The sequence below is a fragment of the Lutjanus erythropterus genome, chromosome 23, assembly GCF_056507025.1.
Source record: "Lutjanus erythropterus isolate fLutEry1 chromosome 23, fLutEry1.hap2, whole genome shotgun sequence".
Lineage (NCBI taxonomy): Eukaryota > Metazoa > Chordata > Actinopteri > Lutjaniformes > Lutjanidae > Lutjanus > Lutjanus erythropterus.
In genome coordinates this window covers 17,469,996-17,489,541 of record NC_139339.1, presented here as the reverse complement: position 1 = coordinate 17,489,541, position 19,546 = coordinate 17,469,996, and the positions used below count along the sequence as shown (strand labels likewise).

The 19,546-nt window shown below is 39.3% G+C and overlaps 1 protein-coding gene across 3 annotated transcripts in view; it reads right to left on the bottom strand.

Annotated features, from left to right (window-relative positions):
- Positions 1–19,546, bottom strand: part of LOC146305959 (phosphatidylinositol-binding clathrin assembly protein) — a 109,977-nt gene that overhangs the window by 8,868 nt on the left and 81,563 nt on the right. The window contains exons 13-17 of one of the 3 annotated variants that reach the window (XM_084713023.1): positions 18,711–18,821; positions 7,942–8,082; positions 7,504–7,534; positions 5,678–5,810; positions 2,668–2,691 (exon numbers count right to left, since the gene is read on the bottom strand). In XM_084713023.1, the coding sequence (XP_084569149.1) occupies positions 2,668–2,691; positions 5,678–5,810; positions 7,504–7,534; positions 7,942–8,082; positions 18,711–18,821 (440 nt within the window). The remainder of the gene's footprint in view (positions 1–2,667; positions 2,692–5,677; positions 5,811–7,503; positions 7,535–7,941; positions 8,083–18,710; positions 18,822–19,546) is intronic. The other 2 variants (XM_084713025.1, XM_084713024.1) reach the window with 2 other exon arrangements.

Here is a 19,546-nt window from a genome sequence, read left to right as displayed (position 1 = left end):
TTATGAGTTAGGGGATTTTTTGTGTAAGAGATTTGGAAAATTGATCTAAAAGAAACTGTAAAATACTGTTACAGGCTCACTGACGGCAAGGTAAAACGGTGAAAAAATTCTAAAAATGGCATACACTTAAAATGATATGGAATTTTTTATATTTTAATCAGCTAAAATATGTTTTCCTGCTGACCCTGTCCACAGTAGTTCATTGTTTAGCTTCTGAGCTGGTCCTCCTCTCTGCTTCTCCTGTACTTTACTGTAGGTAATACACTGACTATCAATACGTAAGTTACACAGCACAACCCTACATCTAATATTCCAAACTATCCCTTTAAAAGTGATGAAGGAAAGTGATTCTCCGCCAAGACATCTGAAGCAAAAGCTTTCCGGTCGGGTCAGGCGAACAACTGAACTGATCTAAGGAGTCAATCAATGTGATTTATCAGCTTTTCATCCCTGCCTGCAGGGAGCAGGCTATGAAAGCTGATCATAACCATTGATCAATCTGATCTCTTGAAGCAGCAGAGCTGGCCAGCAGCCAGAAAGGTAAGAAAAAGAATCTGAGAATTGAAGCCAAAAGACTTGATTCATCTGTCAGATACGTTTATCGCTCACTTAGTAATACACTAGTGGCTTAGCGGGTTTGAGTACCTGAGACCACGATTAAAGATTTAACTGACTGTTGCACCTGAACCGAGCAGCAAACCATCTGTCTGAGTCTGACTGTGTTTATGTCTGCCTGTGCAAAGTGACAGAGGGCATCGCTTTATTTTTGTAAGCATGACAAGAAGATGTCTGAGAGGAAAAACTGAGCAGGTGAGACACTGTTTATGCACCGCTGCACCTCCTCTATCACTATCTTTGTCCATCTGTCTCTCAGCCCAGCTGTCGGCCTTCAATGCATCATGCTTTACATTCATCTGTTACGTCTACATCTGTCTTTCATGCTCAACCTCTCTCCTGTTGTTTCTATCACTCTTTTTTTGTCTCTAAGGTGCCTCCTTCCTCCTTTCCCCGCCTGCTTATTCTCATTTCTGTCTTTTCCCTACATCTTTGAGCGATTCAGAACTGAACTTTTGCTATTCCCTTTGCCATCTCCCTCTTCTTTCTATGCTTTTCCCTGCAAAGTCAGATTAGTGATCTTACAATGACCTGTATGAGTTAAGTGAAGGTTAAATAAGTAGAAGGCTTTGCAGGATTTCTGGCTGGCATTTTAAGTATCAAGCAAGCACAGACCGTTGCAACCTTGCCCTTCAGGCAAGAATCTCAGATGTGGGAGTTTTACTTATCATGCGTGATGCATGACAGCCAACTTATTCTCTGCTCTGCTACCTGTGATGTCTTATATATTACTGCCACATGCTGCTATGACTGCTTTATTATGTTACTGGCTTATTGAGGTTATGTTTGCTGCTTTTGTTGCACAATTACAAATACTTTTCAAATTTTATTCAATTGAATACAGTGCAAAGAAAAGATATTTAATATTCAACCTGATTAACTTTTTTGCTTTTCGTAAATATACACTCATTCTGAATTTGATGCCTGCAAGAAGTTTCGAAACAGCTGGGACAGGAGCAACGAAAGACCAGGAAAAGTTGTGTAACGCTAAAAAAACATCTGTCTGGATCACTTCAGTTTAATTGGCAACAGGGGACAGTATCATGATTGGGGATTAAATGGGCATCCTCGAAAGGCCCAGTCATTCACAAGCATGGATGAGGTGAGGTTCAACACTTTGTGAAAAACTACGTGGTCAAACAATGTGTGTCCTCAGTTCCCAAACACTTACTGAAAAGGTGATGAATCACAGTGGCAAACATGATCCTGTTCCAACTTTTCTGGAACGTGTTACAGGCATCAGTGAGAGTGTATATTTACAGAATAACAATACAGTTTATTAGTCTGAACATTAAATATCTTGTCTTTGTACTGTATTAAATTGAATATAGGTCAATAAGAATTTGCAAATCATTGCTTTTTTAAAATTGTCAGAGACAATATATTTTGTTTCTTGGGGACAATAGTGAGCTGTCCTATTAATATTTTCGCTTCCTAAACTTTATTTGTTTGTGGTCAAAGCTGATGCATTTTTTTGTGGTTGCTTGTTTTGCTAAATGTACATTGAAGGCAGGATTCAGTTCAATGCTGACCACGCAGTGTAGGGACTTTTGTCTCGCACCATATAGGAAGGGTAAAGACATTTTTGTTTGTTTTGCTGAGAGAACAATGACTTCATTTTTTAAACTGTGCCACTGAATGAATCACCATAAACATTTTCTGTTTTTGCTTTCTGCACTTGTCAGTGAGAGTCAATGACATGTCTCCAAAATTTGATGGTTTAGCGAAAGTTTCGCAAGTCTTTGGGTCCTGACACGGACCATGAACACTGCTAATAGATCATACTGTAGTGTTTAATCTGTCTGCACATGGTTGAGACAAAGAAGGCGGCTTTTGATTTGGTTGATGGTTCTGTGGATTCTGACTTAATTTATTTATTCATCTTTAAGGTTATTTGTGGAAATTGGTCAAAAAAACAAGTGTCAGCAAAGAAAGAGGTGACAGAGAGAGATGAGGAGGAAGACAGCGAGAGGGGGAGGGTCTGAAGCACATTATAGAAGTCATTGAGCAGCTTGGAAAGACTCATTTTACTAAACAGGGATAAGTACTTACATAACTAGTATAGAACATTCCATTCTGCATCAGGACGCAACAGGGAAAGAAGACAAAAGACAGACACAGAGAAAGAGAAGGTAGAAATAAAGAGACAAAGATGACAGGGAGAGAAGAGGATGAGAGAACGTGACAACGTGAGGATGAATCCAAAGAAAACAAGGAGATGATGAAAGAGATGAGCAAAAGAAAAGGTATGATGAGGTAGAGACAAGGAGAAGGTAAACAAAGGGGTGTAAGATTGAGAAAATGACAAAGTACAGAAAGAAAAATGGAAAATAGGATGGATTGTAAGGAAAGGAGAAAGAAGGAATGAGAGAAAGATGACAGAAAGTGGATAAGACAGGAAGACGGTGAGGAAAAGGACAAAAGAAAAGAGAAAGAACCACAACGTAGGCAAAGATGGACGACCAACAGCAACAAGTAAAGGAAATAAAATGAGAGAAAACAAAAGAATGAGAGGTCAAAATATGGACGAGCAGATGTCAAAGGCAGTGTAGCGAAAAACAGGACGAGCAGATGACAACGCAAAACAAGAGCCACGATAAAACAGAACACGAGCGAAGACGGGAAGGAAGATGAGTGGATGACAGTGCAAAAAAAAACAGATGGAAGAAATGCACGAAGAGGATGACCAGGACAGGAAAGAAGAGATGACAGCAGGGGTGAAGGAGGAAGAAGGAAAGGACCAACAGGAGAGCGAGAGTAAAAAAAAAAGGAAAAGATAGATATTTGGGGGAAAGGGAGAAAGAGAGGAAGCGGAGGGTTAGTGACAGTTTGTCCTCGTCAGCCAGAAATCGCTGTCCGGAGATCAGGAGGACAATCAGGAGCTGCCAAGATCAGCACACACACACACACACACAAATACACACACACAGGGCATGCACAAGCAGCTATATACTGCAGCAAGTCAATACACACACATACACATACACACGCCAGCACTTCCATCTATATACAGGATGAAAGAAGTACAAAACATTCCCATGCACACATACATCAGCATTCGCTGCAACAATTTTAGATTAATAAGCAAGGTGTCTGCAAGTTTTATTCAGTTTTGAAAGTTAGATCCAGACTTACAAACCAATTTTGCATCTGAAATTGAGAGGTAAGTGAAAACCGTCATGTTCTGTGCAGCCACATGGGTTTTTCACCGTTAAAGAAAAGTGTGACATTTTGGGGAATGTGCTCAACATATTCACTTTCTGGTGAAGAGAAGATTGATGTCACTAAAGCCAAACTAGTCAGTCCCCTCAGATTAAAGCCTTTATGCTAAGCTGACTGATTGCTGGCTGTAGCCAAGAAGTAGTCTGGTATATAAATCCCATAGATTGCTTTTATAATTTATATTTGTTGTATGGATAAAACAGACGAGATATAACGTGTCAGCTTTAGAGGTGTTGGTAGGTGGATTCTGTTGCTTTTGTACAGAGCCAGGCTAGCTGTTTCCCTCTGTTTCAAGTCTTTGTGCAAAGCTAAGCTAACCAGCTGCTGGCTGTAGCCCTATATTTAATGGGCAAACATGAGAGTGTTATTAATCTTCTAATTAGGGATGGCTCGATACCCCATTTTCATGTCTGATACCGCAACCTTGAGTATCTGCCAATACCAATCCAGTACAGTCTTTATCACTCTCTTAAAGGTAGAAGCAGTAGGATTTGTCCTGGCTGTTCAGAAAGGCACTAGAAAGATATTGGGACATCAAATACTGATGTCTTGGGTTGGTAAAATGTCTTGTGCACAGCAAAATAATGAGAAATACAGGCAAAGGCAACCACCACACACTTCTAACCCATAAGTGGTGATTGAAAGGGATTATGTTTCTGAGTCTGTACATTGTTTTTTATTTTTTTAAATGTTGCATATTATGTACATTAATAATACATTTGCATGGAGGCACTTGAACGTAGCCATCTAAAACTATCATGCTCAGACTATGAAAAAAATATAGGAAATAATAGGCGTCAGTGGCAGCTCTCCATGTACACATCTGTTCTGGGTATAATGGAGCTTTTACTTGCGACACATCTCTCTTTGTGTCATGTCTCTCAAAGTTTAATTAAGCCTTTGCCTTACGTGACAGTTTAGATAGCTGCCCCTAATATTTGATCCATTGATTTTGGCCTGTATGGGACTGATACTGACACTAAGTATCAGATTGGTAACATTTAATTCAACTCTCATCAAGAAAGCAAATTAGTGTATGTCCTAAAATGACAAACAACTCCTTTAATAAAGTGCAACATGAATCCAGAACATATTTAAGACCTTTAACTAAAACTGAATTTAATGCTTAACAAAACTTCTGAAGAATTTTAAAGAAACAGGGCCCACTTTTTAAGATGTTTCCAGGACTTACAGACACCTTGATGGATCCTCATTAAGAATGATCCTTTTGTATTGCAACTTATTTTTCTCTCATTTTTGAAGTTTTGGCCATCATTTCTTGGAAAAGTGACACCGCTATAATTCACACATGCAAGAAACATGAGCAACAGCTGTTTACCCAGATTATCTAAACCAGTTTATTTGGAGGAAAAACAAAAGTGAACAGACTAAAAAACGTTTGGTAACAACACTTCAGTGCGCAGGAAAACTGTGGTAAGTATGGTAGGTAAGAGTTGAACCAGGATGGCTGTCTTGTATGTAATATAATTAATTTAAATCATTTTACAGTTCACCTTAATTTTCTCTTCCACATAAATTTTGATTGTCTGAATGCTCGTGTTTTTTGCCAAAGTGTAACAATTTTGTCATTTTTACCATATTTCAGTAAACAACGTGGTTCATTCAATCTTATTATTGCTGACAGAAATGATAAAAATGATGACCTAAACAACCAAAACAGGATCTAAGTTGCAATAAACTGGAATCATCCTTCAAGACTTTCTTGCAGGACTTTGACGCACCCTGAAGGATCCTTTTAGGGAAAATTCTCAGGTTATACGATCACTTCATGGGCCACATTCTGCCCCCGTATGCATGTGTGTTTTTTGTGTCTCCTCACCACGTGTTGTACAGGCATGGGCTGTGGGGCCATGGGCGCAGGGCTCCACTGTGTGGTCGACATGGTCTTATTCTGCCAGTTCTGGCCGCCCGTCAGCTTCTTCTCTCCAGGCTGGCTCCAATGCATCTCTGGCCTGGAGAGGGACGAGCAGAGCAACGAGACAGGCACACTGTCAGGTTTTTTGCATTTTCATTTGTTCAACCTGAGGCCAATTTCTCAAACAACACGAAAACCATGTCCTGGAAGAAAGAAAATGCAGGAGATTTGCTCTTTTTACTTGTAAATTCTCCTCTTTTCTGTTTTTGTTTTATTTTTTTATATTCCCAGTTAGGCGCATCATGAATTTTAAACACTAAAAATAAAACAAGTACAGCAGAATAAATGTGAATCATGGCTTCAACACTCTACAGAAGCACTTTGCCACAAGCCTGAAAAGCCTGAATAGCTAAAAGCAATTGAGCACTTGAACATAAGTTTGATTTTGACTGTTAAGACATAGTTCAGATTGAGTGGGGTTGTGTGATTACTTATCAGTAGTCAGTTTTTTATATGGTGGTCGACACACCCCCAGTTTGGAGAAGCAGAAGGTAAGTAGTGAACTGCTGTGGACATAGTCAGCAGCCAACATTTGAAAATAGGCCCATCTAAAAAAAATTCAAAAACAGTTTAAATGCACACCAGGGCAGGAATCTCACAGGAGCCACAATGGACTTGGCTGCTGTGCATCCTCCTCAGTTTGGCTTTATCCCCCTCCAAAAATTATATGCCCTGTGGCTTCAGTGGCCTTGATGCCCTGCCCACACTGCCCCAGCTGATTTCACCGTTTTCGACTCTGCTTTCCTGTCAATACAGTTTTTAGACACCAGTTTGTTGGGATTTTGATTAACATCAAGTGAAACGTTGCACAACCAACCAGTGGTGGGTCAGATTTTGAGCCTGGTATGAATCACTGGAAACTTGGAGCAGGGACAGGAGGCACAAGACAAGGTTTGTGTGTGTGTGTGTGTGTGTGTGTGTGTGTGTGTGTGTGCCCAGAAGTGTCAAAGTGATATAAACTTTCTTTGAACACGTAGCCTGATGCTACTTTACGTTCTGTGGTTTACACTGCAGACTGGAGTCTCTGTTAACAGTGATAAAGAGACAGATCCATGTTATGTACACTCGTCTCCTCTATGAAACAACTGTAGCTTCACTGCACTGCACTGTCTCTCTGTATGAAAACCCACGATAACACACTATAGAGCTTGACAGAAGTACATAAAGGCTAAATAAAAAAGGGCTAAACACTGAGTCCTGTGGAACGCCATATGTCATTTTAGGCCACTTGTTGAATCCAAACTAATCTTTTGAAACACAGAAATCACACAATAACAAAAACAAATCAACAGATTGAGGCAGCAGTAGACTCCTGTGGTCTGCTAAGTAAAATTACGGATTGCGCCATAGAGTCTGGGTGCTTTGAAAATGACAGTTTTCCATCAGAAAAAGCAGTCTGATGTCAAAGTAGTGGTGAAAACATTCTAAATATAGTGTACACTTGTTTACATTTTGCCGCTGACCCTGTCCACAGCAGCACATTGCTTAGCTTCCGACACTGTTTCTTCTGTTGCTTCTCCCAACTGGAGGCATGCTGACCACTATCCACTGTAAATAATACACCAACTATGGATAGGTACCTCATGCAGCCAAACTTCAAATAATCAGAACGATCCTTTGCGTAGTAAAAGCTATGTTGACAGTGGTGTATTTGTTTTGCCACTAGATAAATCCTACAGACTAAACTAGAAGCACAACACACAGATATCATCATAACTCAAGACACTTACTTCTTGGCTGGGGTCCCACCAAACTGCAGATCTGAGGAGGGACACAGCCACAGAGAAAATGAGTGATCATTGTTCAAAGGCAGTAAATGAAAGACAGGGAGACGGGTATTTCAGCCTCAGATACTGTTTTTCTTTCTGATTTTACTTTATCTTTGTTCTCTTGTATAATCTTTTCACTAGTTTGCGTCACTCAGAAGTGTTTAATCAAAATTCTTCAACCAAAGGGATGTATGCAAAAAGTCTTTTAGTACTGTATGTGTCTATCTAACAGTGTATGTCCCTGTATCAAAAGGTTGTATCAATATGAGGAAAATAGATATGGTCAAAGTGTGTTTGCATACACTTTTCAAAAAAGTAAAATACTGCTGCTAGTTAAGTGTTTTTTTTCCCCGTTGTTGACAGATCCAGCTCTGTGTGCACATGCATCTGGACACTCACTGCCCACGAGGTTGGCCAGAGAGGAGTCGAGGTCGTTGGCTAGCAGCTTTCCTCCTGGATGGATGGCCATTTGAGGAGGAGGAGGAGGTGCAGTGTGCGTGGGAATTGTGGGCTTCAACAGGTCACCTAGAGCATCAAAACCTGGAGGAGAAACAAACTTGTGCATGTGAATAAGCTGTGGGAAGAAATACAGTTTTGATCAAAACAGGCTGGTAACAACATCATAAAGACAGAAGTGGACACAGAGGGGTTAGTACAACATACAGACACACAGGAAGAGAGAGAAGCAATGAAGTAGACAGATCAGATCAAATGCGTTGAGGAGTACACTGAACTAAAAAATTAAAAAAAACAAAAAACAAAACAAATAAACATATATAACTAAAAAAACAACAGGACTGAACATTCGCAAAACCCGTTCCCCTAGCAGTGATCTCCCAATGATAGCTTAGCAACCGTAACTAGGCACAGCAAGCCTTTTAAAGCTTTGTCTTTCTCCACATATTGAAGCAGAACACATGAGGCTGTAGGTTAAAGAGCTTAGAGGTTTGTTTCTTGCCTTTCCAAAAGCCCAAAACACAACAGTAAACAGTAAAAGTATAAGGAATGCACTGAACAGTTTGTTTGTTGGGATGCACAATAGATATGTGGGCTGATAATAGGAAATTTATATTATTATTTATTACTCTGATAGTGGAACTGAAGTAGAAAATACTGTCTATAATAACTTCTTTTTGCAACCAGTGGAGTGTCCCCTGCTGGCCTTTAGAAAGAAAATAAATTTCAGTCACTTCAGCATTAGCTTCACCTCTCACATCTGGAACTTCTGTCCACTATTTAATATATGGTCTAATGTCAGCAACTAGAAATGAGAAAGGCCTGCTTTTGTGAACTTCTGTTTGAAACTGAGGACCCATTGTTTCAAAAATTACAATGAACTTAAAGTGGCAAATCTGCATCCTTAAAACACGCTGAATGAAAACAGCGTGACAGGAACAGCAACAGTAACTAAGAGGAGGTCACTAATCAAATTCACTCATCAGATTGTTGCCACAAAAATCCGAAAAACAGTGAGAGAAACTCATGCTTGAGATGAATAAAGTTAATGAACAGGAGCAACTGATTTCCAAGTATCTGTGAGAAGGCATTTAATCCTGAATCTAATGAGAGCAGACTCAACTTTTTTAGAAATGTCCGCTCACGATTCAACCACTTTAATGAAGCAGCTGCTGGACGGTTTTGATCTGAGTAATATTGCTGAGCTGTACATCCTTAATGTGAACCTCCATCTCACTGCTAGCCTCACTGTTAATTGAATTCCTCCTGCCCTATTTTTAGCATTTTACCTACACGGACAGAGATTCTTGTTTAAAGCAGATATACTCTAGACTGCTGATTTTTTCACCTGTCATACAGCAGCCTCATTCTATCAGCAGCGAGCCTATAATCCCTGACTCAGTAGCTTGCAGCACTTGTTCCAGATGATTGATTTATCTGTTCGTAGCTGTCATGTATACACTCTGACTCCAAACAGTGATTAGTTTTTAACATGTGTGTGTGTGTGTATAAGAGAGAGACTGTGGAAACTGAGAGTGTTTGTCCATGGCCCATAGGCGCAAACGACATAGTAATTTCCTGTGTTGTGTGTGTGTAAGTGCCTGTGTTAACAACTTCCCATGTCAGCACTCATTCAGCTAATGGCTCAGGATTGCTCTGCTGTTGGAGACCTGGACATGTGATGTGTTTATATGTGTGTGTGAGCGTGCGTGCGTGTGTGTGTGTGTGTGTGTGTGTGTGTGTGTGTGTGTGTGTGTGTGTGTGTGTGTGTGTATGGTGGAACTAGAAAAGAAAAAAGAGGCATTAAAGAGATAGTTTGGATTATTTGAAGTGGTGCAGTATAAGGTACATATCAATAGTGTAGGGCTGCACTAACAACACTACCACTCTGAAAAATCTGATCTTCCCCTAACCCTAACCAAGTGTTTTCACACATTATCTTTACATTGCAAACAGTTGTTTGCTAACATATAATGAGGCTGAATTTTGTATTTAGCACCTTAAAATGACTATTAATCGTTCACCTAAAATGTTGGCAGCCAATTTAGTAGCTAAAAACTAATCGAATAATGGATGAATCATTGCAGCCGATGAAATACCTAGAATATTTGCAATATTTGCAACGTTTTGCCTTGCTGTCAAACAGCCTTTTTCCGATGGGAAACCTCTGTTATATAAATTAAATATCGCTCATTGAAAAATCAGTCATTTTACCTCACAGAACACAGGCGTTGCAGGTCTAGCGCTGCCTCAAACTGTTAATTTGTTTGTGTAATTGTTCGAGTTCTGTGTTTTCAAAGGCTGATTTGGATTGACTAGAGTTACACAAAAACACACAATGGCTTAATAGAAAAGACTAAATAAAATAGGTCCATGCATTGATACCTGTGGAACTCCACAAGTTGTATTATGTTACTTGGATGCATATACTAGATGGCTAATTGCTGCCTTGAACACATGCAACACTTCTGTATATTAAAGGCTTAACTCAAATTCATTGAAGTCACACAATAACACAAACAAACTAACAGGTCGAGGCAGCTGTAGACCAGCAATGAAGGTGAAAATATTCATTTAGTGCATATATTGATAAATAACTTCAAATAATCTTTGTGGGTTAAAAAAAAAATCAATACTTAGTGACATGTACCAGAAAGAAAGTGAAGACAGGAGCAAGGCAACAATACAAACCCAGGAAGAAACCAAAAAAGAACGAGCAAGATGTGAATTCAAGACAAACTGCTGTTAATGTACAGTGTCCATGAAAAAAACACAGCGGAGGAGGAGAAAGGGGAAAAAGAGAGAGAGGCAGCTGATGGTGGGAAAAAAAGAGGGAGGAATAATATTTAGTTAGGAAGCGGTGTGTAGGTCTGACAGTGGTGCTGACACAAGAGGTTCAGAAAACACTTTTCCTGCTAGCTTAGCAGATGAGAGGAAAAGAGGGAGAGGAGGAAAGGCATACGGAGCCAGGAAAGAGACAAAAAGAAGTAGAAAAGAGAGGACAGAGAAAGTTAGAGGAAAAGAAATGAAAGTAGAAAAGAGAGCATTATCTCTTTTAATTCTCTTGACTCTAATTTCTCTCCCATTGTCCGCATTTCCATTATTGTTGTCGCTGTGATAAAACACTTTGGCAATGTGGGTGATTTTTTGTTTCTTAAACCACCGTGTCAGTAAAGCCCACTGAATTAAATTGAACCAAGAGAGCAATAGAAGACAGACCCGAGATAAAAAGGGGGAGGGAGGGAGGGGGGAAATAAGAAACAAGCCCTCTCAGTAGATCACACACACCACAGGGCAGAGAAGAAGAGGAAGAAAACAGGGGAGGAGGGAATTGGGAGGTGGAAGAGGAGGAGGAGGAGGAGGAGGTGATGAAGTGAGTACTGAGAGCGTTGTATTGAACCGGGAGGATAATGCTATCAGTGTTAGCTTAGGTGTTTCAGCAGAGGATTTGGCAGTCAATAGAGTTTAAGATCAAAGGGAAGGAAAGAAGTAAATCCATGTCGAGGGTTCAATTTCAAAATACTAAGAGGGAGAAATCTGCTACTTACTACTAAATGTGACAGAAATGTAAAAAGGTTGGATTATCTCGAGCCATGTTCAGACATGGAATACATAAGATTGCATTCACACTGCATGTGTCCCTCATGGTTTTCAGATATGAAAGGATCTTTTCTGAAAAGAGACACAATCCTTGCACGATATCTGGCACCTGGTGAGCAACAGGGAGCAGTGTTGTGATCGAAATTTGAACAATAAAGAAGACGTTGCTGTCAAATTATTATTAATAACTAATGTCAGTGTTGGATCATTTAACATGATCAAAACATGACAAACATCTGTCTGGTTACTGAGCTCCATTCCCCTTAGTTACTGTTGCTACACCTGTTAAGCTTTCCAATCTTGTACAGTAAATATGCAGTTCACAATGTTTATCTGGGCAGAATTAGAATTTAAAAATCTTCAAAAGTTTTGAAACAAACAAACAACAACACTTCTAATTTCCAGTCTGCAAAAAAATGATTTTTCCAGCTGAAATGACAACTGTTGCTGGAACTTTTTATCACAGGTAGCTAGCTAGTCATTTAAGCTAATGTTAAGGATAATGGTAGCTGTTTTCTCGCTTGAAATTCTTAGTAACTTTTTAAATGGCGGGTCCTTGATTTCAGACAGAGGTAGACAAAAGCAAGCTTGTTCTTTCTAGCCCTTGACTACTGATTTTGTTTACTGAAATAACAGATTTTATCACCTGTAGCTAGCTAGCTATTTAACCTAGATTGGTTTTAGTGTTTGATTACAAAAGAAAAGATATGGAGATACAGAAACAGCTTTGTTCTTGTAATGCATTGCATTGTGGACTGATTCAGAATTATAAAGAAAAATGTAATATCACACTGTTGTTTAATTCTAACACAACCTTTTAAACATTTTTATGCATAAAAGATGATAACTGAGTAACCTACTTATTACACTGCTCTTCATAAGATCAAAATATGCATTCAACCTCTTTCTGTGTATGTAAACTTTTGTTTTCTGCAGTCTTTACATAAAAAATTCAATTCAGACTTGTGTTTCAGAACTCTTATAGGTTTGACATTTGTGTAACAATGTAAATGTCTGAAAAGGCTGTACAATAGAAACACTTAAGTGTGAATAGTTTGCTGATAACATCTTTAACATTCAGGGAGTTTTACTTTTATGTATTAACAGAGATTAAACCCCTGTTTCTGAGGTAGAAACTTTCCCAAGGGACTAGGAACCTTTGTAAGTTGTAGGGTTTAAATTAAGTACTGGAGATGTATTTTACCCCCCAAAAAGTGCCTAATCAGGGGTTACAGAACTTGGCAGGATTTTATTTCAGCCAGCATTTTTAAAATTCTGCAGCTGCAAACCAGTTTGTTTTTTGCTCATTGTGCTTCAAACACATCAACATGGAATTTTCAGAGGAAAGCATACAACACATACAACGGATGAGGTCCAGGTCGTATTGAGCATTTACACTGAGGACAAATAATAATGCCTCTCCATCACTTTCCATGGCGTTGTCATTGTATAGTCGCACACAAAAATGATTGAGCCTTTGCTTTTGAAACTTAAGCAGACTAATTTGCCTAATTTTTGTGGGTCTTTAGATCTGGGTGGTAACACAAACAACAAAGAGCTGAAAGAACTCTTTAGTTCCTTGAAAACAAGTTCCTGGGACTAACAAGTCTAAGTACTTTGGGTGTAGACGCAATTTATGGTTGACAATTAGCAGAGAGACAGAACTGAAAAAACACCCATTAAAATTGATGAAAATTGCAAATCAGAAATTTTAAATTTAAAAACATATAAAAAGGTACATAAAACAGTGTAGCATATTCATAGAAATAGTTGCTCAAAATCCCAAAACAGGCATAAATAAACTCAGCAATCATCAAGGACTGTCAAAAAAGACAACAGACAACAGGTAAACACTGGTGAAACTAAGAATAAATTCTAAACTAATCACAAGAAACAGTAAGCTTCAACAACACATTGATTTGTGCTCTGCCGTAAGAAGAGAAATAAAATCTCTGTACATCAAAGCACAAATACAGTAAGACATCAGTTAAAAGTGGACCAAAAATTCAGATAAAGGAATGCAGACGTTGCAGAGGAGACAGAGGAAGGAGGACTTTGAATAGTAAGAAGGGAGAGAAAAAGGGAGGAGTAGAACAGATGGAAAGGAGTTGCCTGGGTGATTCTTGCCTTGTGAAGTGTGATGGGGAGACGATGAGGCAGATACAGAGAGAAAGATGAAATAAATGGAGGGAGGGAGGAGAGGGGGAAAGGGGGAGGGTGGGAACGGTGTGAACAACAAACAAAACAGACGAGCAGAGGTAGACAGATGGGACGGAGCAAAAATGACAGACGACATGTGAACAGACGCAGACGTGGACACAAACACTAACAAAAGTAAGGACACGTGGACGTGCAGAGATACGTATACAACGCATGGGCGCACACACAGACGGAAACACAGACATACAGTAAAGTAACTGCACACACACACACACACACACACACACACACAGGGATTTTTGTGAGATGCTGCCAGTTGCCCAGATGGTGTATTAGTAGTTGTAGTGGCAGCTTCAACACAGGCACTATTAATAGAAGGAAGTTAGTCTGTCCAAAGCCAGAACCAGGCTGCACGCTGGAGCTACAAGCCTCCAACTGTTACTTCTGAGCGGAGCAGAGGAGATCGACGGGGTTAAATGAGATTAGAGCAAGACAGAAATCAGCAGCCCCTAAACACAAATCTGCACTCTGGATTCCTTCAACATTCGAGAGACACAATAAACAGATTTATTTATTCGATGTTTGAAGAAGCAATGCTACAGCTGTACAAATGCAACTAATACTCCTAATGATGTCGATAACGTGACAGTAATACCTAATAAAAAGAGTTCATGTGTTCTCAGCCAGGGAAATTACTTTCAGAGTCAATTTGGAGGATTTTACTAGAGACTTTATCCACATTTTTGATTAGTGATCTAGCTCTGTATGATAATTCTGTTTTAATCAAGTCATACAAATGAGTTTGAACAACATGCTGGTGAGAAACAGCTGGCTGATTAATCCTGGCAAATTTCCAGTAATGCTGATTGATGGGCAGCGCCACTGTGAAAAATATGCTCGGCTAGTCAGACAAAAATGTTAAATCAGTGACTTTGTATACAAGTAAAAAGAGGTAACTTTGGGAAGAACTGATGCCACTTTTTTTTTACAGATATCAAGAAACCTGAAGGATAAACAACACTTTTCAACCCTGTACTCAACTGAATACAGTGCAAAGACAAAATATCTGATGTTCAAACTGATAAACTTCATTGTTTCTTGCACATACAGGTTTTGGAGCAACATATGCTGCCATCCGGGCAATGTTTTGAGCACCTCAATTCATATATCGAACAGGAATGGGAAAGAAATTGAAAAACTTTAAAGCTCACAGACACATATGCCTACATCAGAAATTAAAGCTTGGGATAAAGACTAGAATTAGACTGGGATGCAATGCAGGATAATGTTACCAAATCAATCAGAATAAGGCATTAAATGGGATTTTTACCTGACCCTTATTGTTCATTCTGCTCCTATGGAACAGTTGACTCTTTTATACATGTTTTATTGGGCCCAGGGGTTCCTGAGTGTTGGGGAAAGGTTATTAGTGCCCTTGTTGATTAACAGGTCTACAATTACCATTGGACCCTGCTGTACATCGTCTAAAAGATGCTTCCCACCTCTCCCTTATGGAAAAAGCGCACAAAGACTGCATGGCAGGCTTAACTGCAGCCAAAGACATTGCAGTCCAGTGCCAGAGGCCACTTCGTGATATTTCATGACTCACTGGCTTCTGAGCTTTTTGGATATTTTTCACTTGAAATCATCATCAGCAAGAGTAAATGATGTATGACCAAACACAATTTTAATGCGGACAAATCTGACAGCCAACCTGAAAGATCTTTTGTAAAAATAAGGATGATTCATCCACGTAGGTATTACTATTCTGTTGGTCGGTGTAGGGGAGAGGGAATGGGGTTAGTCAGATTAAACTTTCAAAATGTATTTGGCAACCTGTTGTACTGTGTGAAATTTGTAGGTGTTGCAATGAAAAATGTGATGAAATAATCTGCCATTGGCAAAAACACCCCATGAAAATACCAAAACCAAATCCACTGTCCTGTAGTCCATTTGGTCTTTCTGAACATGTAAGTATATTAAAAGGCTAAATAATTTTCAGTGTAGCTTTTAGCAAACTTTACTTGAACAAGAAGAAATAACTTCTCTGTTGGACGCTATTTTTCCAGATGTGGGACCAAGTAATTATTTTGCAAGTCACAAGTAAGTCTTTGCACTCAAGTCCCTAGTTGAGTCAAAAGTCAACACTGACTTTTCTCTCACTGACACTTCTTTCTCATTCTTGCTTGATATATGACTTTGGGAGCTCAACAGTCCGAGGACTCTGTTGTCGTATTTTGCGCTTCATAGTGCACCACACATTTTCAACGGGAGACAGGTCTGGACTGCAGGCAGCTCAGTCTAATACCTGAACTCTTTTACTATGAAGCCACACTGTTATAACACATGCAAACATTGTCTCGGCATTGTCTTGCTCAAGTAAGCAGGGACATCTCTGAAAAAGACATTGTCTGGATGTCAGCATCTGTTGCTCCAAATCCTTTATGCACCTTTCAGCATTTATGTGGCCTTCACAAATGTTTTTGGAGTTGGGGTTGTGCAAAGTTATTTAGCTGGTAAGCAACAATAGCTAAGAATAACCTGCCTAACTAAGTTAATATTAGTTTTGACTTACTGTTCTTTGTGCAAAGTCACATGAAGTTGGAAGTGTAATTTTCAACCTATATGTTTTGCATAATGCAATTTGTTTTTTGTTGACCACCTTGTAGTTTTTGTAGGTAGACAAAATTATGAGGGTATCAAGTAAGTAAGTCAAAAGGCTCAAGTCCAAGTGAAGTTACAAGTCAATGGTGGCTTTTGAAAAAAAAAATTGTCAAGTCTGAAGTTATCAAATTTGTGACTCGAGTCCGCACCTCTGCTATTTTCTGTTTCGAATTAATGTAATTCATGTTTGGCGTGTGAGTGAGTACTGACAGCAGCATGTATGGTGTATGTGGGTTCAAATCTAAAAATAACAAGAGTGCCCACGTTCATCATGATGAGGGAACATGTCACCCACGGCAACAGTGTGTCTCACTGATGTGCTTTTAATAATTTTTTGGACAACAACAGAGGTCTATGGCACAGAGGGGCTAAATCAGGCTTTGGATACAAAAACAAAACTTGTTAGTATTATCTGTTCATTGTTGGTTTTGGTCTTCTCATAAGATTTAGAGACAATAAGGAGAAAATCTAGTATAAACCGACTTCTCCTTTGAGTTGATTAAAAATAAATCTAAAAATGTCAAAGTCTAACAGTGTAACTTCTTCTGAGCTCTTGCAGTTTAGACCTGCACCTCTCTCTGAACTTCTGTCTCCCTTTATGATGAAAATAGTCTTTAGATGACCTCTGCAGGGAGTCGCTCTTATCTGCTGTGCCTTCTCTGGTGCTGTCGATAACTTGCCATGCCTTAAAATTATATGCTTTGCAGGAGCATCTTGGGACACGAGGGTTGAGAAGCAGTGAGATTGATTGTGTCAGTTGCTGAGAGGTTAAAAGAAAGTAAGCTAATAAGAGGGCTCAGAGCCAAAGTCTCAGACCTGCAACACTTAAGAGCCATCAGTCTAAAGCTGTTACCATAACAGGCGGGAAACCACAACAAGATAAGCTGAAGTAGCTGGAGCGAGGGTTCCTACACATTGTCTATTCTATTGAAGAATTCTAGACGTTGCATCTGGATTGGAAGATTATGTTTGGCGATTGAATAAACAAATAAATGAAATGAGAGCAGTTCTACAAAATAAAAAAAAAGACATAACAATAGTACTGAACTAATTTCCTGTAGGTTCATCATCTCACGAACATTTGTTTAGTTGCTCATATTTGCATAATCTGTGGACATGTGTAGGAACCCTTCAAGGAAAGATGAGTTACTAAGGAAAATCAGTACTGGGATCAGTTAACTCGTCTATGTTGAAAGGACAACCAAATTTTGAAGATTTTGCAGGACCTGTAAATCGAAATATAGTCACATCTCAAGTCTGCTAATGTGAGCAAAACACTAGATAACAAGATATAAGATCTAACTAGCTAGCTAATGGTTGATGTATATTAACTTGCTCATTAGCTATCATTTGGCTAACATTAGCTATCAGATGTAACTAGCTAATGATTAATGTAGATTAGCTAGCTCTTTATTTTTGATTTGCTAACATTAGCTATCAGTTTTACCTCACTAGCTAAGCACTGTAGATTAGCTCATTAGCTGATGTAGTTTAGTTGTAACTAGCTAGCTAATGATTGATGTAGATTAGCCAGTCCATTAGCTACTGTTTTGCTAACACAGATATAAAATGTAAGCTAATGATAGATGTAGATCAGCTAGCTTTTTACCCATGACATGAGCTATCAGATGTAACTAGCTAGCAAACCACTGATGCAGATTAGCTCATTGGCTATTCTTTTTGCTAATATTAGCTATCAGATCTAAGTAGATAGCTAAAGATTAGGTTAGGCTAGGCTAGGTAGCTAGCATATTACTAACCTTAACTCACTTAAGATGCAACTATATAAATATCTGTTGCTTTTATAGGTCCCCCAGCAGCATCTTTTAACCATCCAAAACATTTTGTTTTATTTTCAACATAGATGAGCCTAGCACATAGCATGCCTGGGTGGAGTTTAGGGTCAACTGTTGCTTATTTAGTCCAGACTATCTTCTGTTGAAGAAATACTGAAGATCTGAATCCAGGTTTTCAAGGACTTTGTAGAGAAAAATCATAGTTTCTTTCTCAAGCCACTTGAATATCCAACTGAATTTAAAGTTAACTGATCTCTCCATCTCTGGGTTGTAAATTTGTATTATAGAGTTACTGTTATTACAGTATAAAGTCAAACAACAGGCTGTGCTAAAAAAAAAGCTACACACACCCACCCAGTGGCAGGAACAACCACAAGTTTCTGGAACTAGTCAGAGGGTTAGTAAAATGCTACGCTTGTGCTGCCAGCAAAGCCAAAAGGTTTTAGTTTTCAGTCTGGCTCTGTCTGGACAGTCAGACAGAGCGGGCTTTACCGGCTGCAGGTTGTGGGCCGTTGTTACTGGGCGTGGCCTTATTTCCAAACACAGCATCGAAATCTACAGTCATGGCTGGGGCGGGCTGCTGCAGAGGCTGGCTCTCCATTCCTGAAGGATGCAGTTAAACATGACCCATTAAAATCCTGTTTGGATATTGAAACTGTTGGACTAGTTTTATCTGACACAGCTTTTAAGTAACTGTAGATATATACATCAGATCGTGATTTAGCCTGAAGGGAAATCATGGCTTTGCTCCAGTAAAGATTCCACCACCTTCCGCTAAACTAATCCCATTAGATTAGGAACACGGACATTACAGTCTCCAGTGTACTGCCATTGTTGTTGCTTAGTAACTTGGGATTCTGTGCAGGCTGTCGGGAATGTCAGGCTTTCAGAAGGGAGTTAAGCCTGTGCACGAGGAAATCCACTGATGCACCTTTTGTTTCTTTTTGTCTTCATCCACATCCCTGTTGGGGATTAGGGCTCGAAGCCTCAGAGAGCCGTTGTCATTGTGGAGTCCACGAACCAATAATACACACGACAAAATTCACATGACAAACAGTACACCACAATGTCTATTAATAAACGTGATGTGACTGTTATAACTAACCTTTCAGGAAACATAACAGCGAGTCATAAAGATGATCTAGAGTTGATAGAAATCAAACATGGCAGATAGAAAATGGTGTACTAATAGAGTTTCCCCATAAGAAACACCACTGTCTAGCATCTCACCCTTCAGGTTCATGTAAATTGTTCTTAAACTTATTATTGTGGATTTTGCCATGGCACAGATTTTAACATCACTAGTAAAACACGTCATGACTTAGGCT